General features: G+C 35.9%; 1 protein-coding gene across 1 annotated transcript; it reads right to left on the bottom strand.

The window, feature by feature from the left end:
* Window positions 1-3,061: 3,061 nt before the first annotated feature.
* Window positions 3,062-4,259, bottom strand: LOC116120233 (ankyrin repeat-containing protein NPR4-like). The gene is made up of 2 exons (XM_031406176.1): window positions 4,027-4,259; window positions 3,062-3,815 (listed from the first exon to the last, which is right to left on the bottom strand). The coding sequence occupies exons 1-2, from the start codon at window positions 4,165-4,167 to the stop codon at window positions 3,216-3,218; spliced, it is 741 nt and encodes a 246-aa protein (XP_031262036.1). The 5' UTR covers window positions 4,168-4,259; the 3' UTR covers window positions 3,062-3,215.
* Window positions 4,260-5,903: the final 1,644 nt, after the last annotated feature.

Genomic DNA, 5,903 nt, shown 5'->3' with positions numbered 1-5,903 from the left:
TAGACAAAAATTTAGGGGATCCCATCATCCGTATTGGCACCTGGTAAAGTGAAAGCCGCAGCAAACACTACGGTGATTATGAGTGCAACAATGCATGAAGAAGCAGTCTCCTTCATCCATTTTTCACCCCCTTTAACTGACTTCTCGTGTTCTTCAGTGAAAACTTCTTTAGGAGTTTTATTGAATTCATTTGGTTGTTCTTCAAGGGATGGATGGGCATAACTTTTCACAGCCTGAGCATGAAACAACAACAACATAAGTATAAATAGCTGTAAATCATGGTCATTCTTGATTTGAAGCACTGCATGTTAGTTAAATGTATTCACCTTAAACCATTGTAGTTCTCTCTGCATATGCAATGCTGCTCCAGGGACTTGACTTGAATGTTCCAACCTTCTAGTTAAATGCAGTAAGTTTTCAGTTTTTTCTCCCTTGGTGGCTGCTTTCCACTCCCATAAAAGTAAGTCGAACTTATTTAGGAGACTTAAAACTTTTTTCTTGGTGATGTATTATTGCAAGATGAAAGATAGCATGCCCATTTTCGTTCCAAAAGCAGTAAGAATGGTAATAGGCGTTCAGAATTACACGCAAAATCTCGCAAATCCCCAGTCCTGCCGCTGTGAGAATTGGGATTCTCTATGACTTCAAGGCTTCTTTAGTACTCCAAATAGTTCCCTCATGACACATCAATCTAACAATTTCAACGGTTTGCATGTGCATTAACTTTGTATCATTGATGTATTTGATGCCTGGAACTGTCATTCAACTCTCAAGTCAACAAAAGAATATGTCTTTCAAAGAGCTCATTCTAATTAGCTACAAATAGTTAAATACGTTTAATATTTACCTAGATTGATGTACAAACTGCAGCTTTTAATTAATAGAATCATAAGTTAATAAATAATTTAAAAGAAGTGACTTCGTTTGACTTAGTTGATCTCTCAAATATTTGATTCTCCACATCTCCAAGCACACTTATAAGGTAATGGATCTGTTCTTCTTGCACAGGCATCCCTGCAAAATCATTTCATGACTTCCTCAATTATAATAGACAGACACTAAAAGATCAATAAATGAAAGGAGACGATAAAGAGTAACGTACAGTTATAGATTAAACTTCGCCAATAGCGTAACTGACAACCACTTTCAAATGCCAGTGGATTATTAGCCAGCAATCCTAAAACGCTCCCTCTGTCCTCTTTTCCAAGGACTAAGTTTGGATATTTCTTCAATAAATCAAAAGCTGTACCTGTAAGTGGAGTTGAAAATTGAATGTTATGTAACTATTTAATTAGAAAAGTGATTAAAATGCCCATTATATAAACTATATGAATTGTACTTACCATAGTGACCAGAACTGATCAAATTTTTAAGCAGTGGAATGCCATACTGGTCATCCAAGGGAGCAGTTGTCACTTTGAATAGATATTGAATTATCTCCTTGTGGCCATATGCAGCTGCTGTGTGAATTGGAAGTAAACCGGCCCTGTTCCGAATGTTAGGCAAAAAATTGTCACTACCCACAAAGGCTTCTGCAGCCATTTTATTGCCGTATAAATCAGCCATGAATAAAGCTGATTCGCCATCCTCATCTGTCAACTGTTCTAGTGTTTTTGCAGGGACACTTGATACAAGCCTCTTTATAAGCCAAAATGGGGTACCTAACTTTCGACTAGTTATGTGAAAAACTGTGTCCAACTCATATACTTTAATCTTGGCTGTCAAGCCACTGGCATTTCGGTTTATGAATTCTTCTACACCTTTCCAGTTATTTTTTTTTTGTATAGCCTTGTATAGTTTCCAGTACCGAACATGATATTCATTCTCCTCACTAATTTGGTTGACTACGTATGCACACATGAGAAAAAGTATGTAAGGCACAAATTAATACCATTAGTTGTTGAATCAGGACAAGAATTTAAAAGATTATACGTATATAATTAATACTGAAATATACTATCATCAATGCACGTATTTAACTTACTTTCTCTCTTCAGAGAGTGATTGTGTAAGCGATTTCGTCCTCTAATTGGCAGTGATTGTTGAAACTCTTACCATCAAAATCACCTTTTTGGCTTTGTCAGCCAACTTTTAATTTGCTCCATGAAAGTGATTTCTTCTCTTGGTAAGTTGGTATCATTCCCTAAAGGGGAAGAAAAAAAAAATGTTTACAAGGGGGATAAACTAATAAACATATGCTGTGATGATGCAGTATTTATAGAGGCCTTTGAGTTGTTGCATGCAAAGCAACAGCTTCCCCTTGACATGAAACTTTAGGAGTTTTTTATTGTTCTTGGAGCTGTGATGATGCAGTATTTTCTCTGTTTCTGCAGTGGCTTCTCTCTGCCCTTCTTTTCTTTTTTTCTTTTGCAATTTCCAAGTTAGCAATTCAAGCTGTAATACTTAAACATAAGATTAAAATGAGATGCTAATTGCATCTCTTGGTTAAGCTTTCATGAATATGCATAATTATTCCCATTTGATTTCAAAAAATTCTCTCTCCATCTTTTTATTAACAAATTTGCAAGCTAAACAATGTTGGATCAGTTTGTATCTCCATAGGTTCGTTTCTTAGTTAACAATCAAAGCTGCAATACTCTTTTTCAGAAACCGAAAAGAACTGTAGAGAATTCATGTAACTGGGAATTTTTCTCTACAAAATGGACCACATAAAAAAGAGCAAAGACAAAAAGGAAAGGAGAACAGACGTTAATAATAATATAACAGTTCCATTTTCTTGTGCCTTCTCTCAATTTCATTTATTGGAATTTTGTGATTGTATAGAAATGTCATTTAATTTTTTATGTAGAAGTCTTTTAGTATTCCCCCAACATGATTAATTCCATAAGATATATTGACGTTCTCTAGGATATCTAGAATTCTCTTTGCATTGTAATTCAAGAAAATTCAGAAATAAGAAATCTGTAGATACAATTACAAAATCTCTGTTTGTCGCTCTGCAGAACCAATTTATTTAATTTCTTCAGCACTTACAAATATTTTTTCTGCGTAATATTTTCATCTGTCAACAGTAGTACCTCTTATTTTTGACATCTAAGTTATAGGACCTTTGAATTAAAAAAAAAAAAAAAAAAAATGCTATTTATACTGTAACTCTCAAATCCCTTCTGGAATTGTCGGGCACATCACAAGAAGGTACATCTTTCATTTGGTTAAAGCACGGTGACAATTTGTGTAGCTTTTAGAAAGAAGTTTCACTCCTTATTTGGTTGAAGAATACTAGATCTATAAGTGGATGAATATATTTCAAGCAACGTAGGAAACTGCAGCAAGCCAAACAGGGTCACTGGAACACATCCAAGGAGGGAAATTGGAATGATGGTCCATTTCCATGGATGAGAAAGGAATATGTAAACAGTTGCACCAAATGCTACCATCATGCTTGCTATAGAAAAAAACAACGTTATGAGGCCAATAATCAATTTCTTCGGCAAGGACTCCAGAAAATCCTCTTCTGAATAACGTGAAGTGAGGATGCCCAAGAACATAAGTAGTGAAGCAGTGGAAGAAAAGAGTGCAAAGGCATCTGATACTGCAAACACTAAGAAAGATGGTTGATGCAAGAAAATTGGTATCCCGAAAGGGTTGTTGCCGCCTGGTACAGTGAAAGCTGCGGCAAAGACGACTGTGATTATGAGAACAGCTACAAATGTGCATGATTTAGCAGTGGTCTTCATCCATTTTTCACCTTTTTCTACTAATTCCTTGTGTTCTTTGGTAAACACTTGTCTAGGAGTTCTATGGAACATATCTTGCTGTTCTTGAAGGGATGGATGGACATAACTTTCCACCGCCTGATCAAAATCAAAAGTCATTGGCTGAAGGCAGAAGAAAAAATCATATATAAGTCTTTTCCTTAATGAAAAATTTGGACATTATCCAAAGACTACATAGGATAAGACATTTATAGAGAAGAAATTCCAAAAAAAAAAAAAAAAAAAAAATGGGTCGATCATTTTAAATTACTAGCAATTGCATGGTTATATGCTATAGAAAATGTATCACCTTATACCACTGTAATTCTCTCTGCATTTGCAGTGCTGCACCGGAGATTTCACTTGAAGATGCTGACCTTGCAACTAGATGCAAAATGTTATATTTACTTTCCGTATTCGCTGATTTCCAACCCCATAAATATAAGTTCATTTTCTTTACCAAACTAAAAACCTTTTCTTGGCGATTTAGGACTGCAAGCTCAAATATACCGTGACCATTTCTGTCAACACAAGCAAATGAATAAAAATAGGCCTTCAGAATCTCATGGACGATCTCGTAAATCCCCAATTGTGCAGCTTTAAGATATGGGGTACATAATGACTCTTTGAATTGTTTGTCACTCCAACAAATTCCCTCATGACACATTATTTGAACTATTTCAATTGTTTGTATATGCATTAGCTTTGCATCACGTATGCACTTGATAATTGGTACTGCATTCAATTGAACTCAAGAAATTAAGGAATGATTTTCTTTGAAGTACTCGTTTTAAAAGAATAATTGAATTCTTACCTCGCTGCACGAGTGCATTCCAGAGGATAATATGTAACTTTTGGTGCAAAGTGCCTGTGATACAAGCACCTGTGATATAATCATATAAGCAGCAAAAGGCAAGTTACATACATTTATAATGTCCTTCTTTCAATCATTAGATTGAATTAGATTATATAAGAGGTTTACAAACCAAAAGCAATAGAGTGTCGTCGAAGAAATTCCAAATTTGTTGACTTTGTTAACTCTTGCGATCTTTGATGGGAGGGGTTCTCCATGTCTCCTTCTACACTTCTAGGGTGAGGAATTCGTTCTTCTTGCACAGGAATCACTACACAAACATCGAATACAGTTAATGATAAAGTGGGTCTTAGAATATACAATTAATGATAAAGTGGACCCAATTTCCAATATGAAGTACAACATAGAGGACTCATATTTAAACAGATCCTTTATGATCTTCTCGATTAAAAACTACAAAAAGAACTTGTATGAGGCAATACTCTTGGACCAAATTATATATCATATTAGAGATGTTATATTAGCTAGACTTCAAGATATGCATAACGTGAAAGCATGTGTGTATATAAAAAGTATGTTGGCACGCACACTTGTAGATTAAGCGTTTCCAATATCCAAAACGACTCCCACTTTCAAATGCCACAGGCCTGTTAACCAACATTGATAAAATAACTCCTCTGTCCTTGTTTGATTTTCGAGCTAACTCTGGATAGCGCTTTAACAAATCTAAAGCTATACCTGTTAAAGGAATAGGGACGAAAATCAGAGCACGTAGGGAAATATATGGTTGTATGAAAGTAGAGCCCTAATGGAGAAAATAAGACTAAAAATACTTAAAAAAACTGTGTTTGTTTTGATTGCCTTCACTGGAATCAAATATTGCACTTACCATAGAGACCAGAATTGATAAGGTCGCAAAGCAGTCGAACACCATTATCATCATCCAATCGACTTCTCGTCACTCGAAATAGATATTGAACCGTTTCCTTGTGGCCACTCGTGGCTGCTAGATGAATGGGAAGATAATGATTGTTGTCCGTTATGTCTGGCAAGTTCGAGTTCCTAAGCACAAACACTTCTGCAGCTTTTCTATTGCCATCTTTAGCCGCACGAAACATAAGCGACTGGCCTCTGCAATCTTTTAACTCTTCTAATAATTCTGGATCGACCTTTTGTGCAAGGCGCTCCAAAAGCCTAGTTGGGGGTATGTAAATTTCGAGTAATTACGTGGAAAAGGGTCCACTCTATATGTATTTTAATCATGGCGGCCAAGACCTTGGGATCGTCTCTGACGAAATCATCCACACCTTTCCAGTCATTATTTTGTATAGCCTGCAATAGCGGCCGATACAGAATATGGTCCTCGTTCTCCT

This window comes from Pistacia vera, unplaced genomic scaffold (genome assembly GCF_008641045.1).
Source record: "Pistacia vera cultivar Batoury unplaced genomic scaffold, PisVer_v2 Contig93, whole genome shotgun sequence".
In the NCBI taxonomy this organism is placed as follows: domain Eukaryota; kingdom Viridiplantae; phylum Streptophyta; class Magnoliopsida; order Sapindales; family Anacardiaceae; genus Pistacia; species Pistacia vera.
This window is presented reverse-complemented; position numbering and strand designations above follow the sequence as displayed.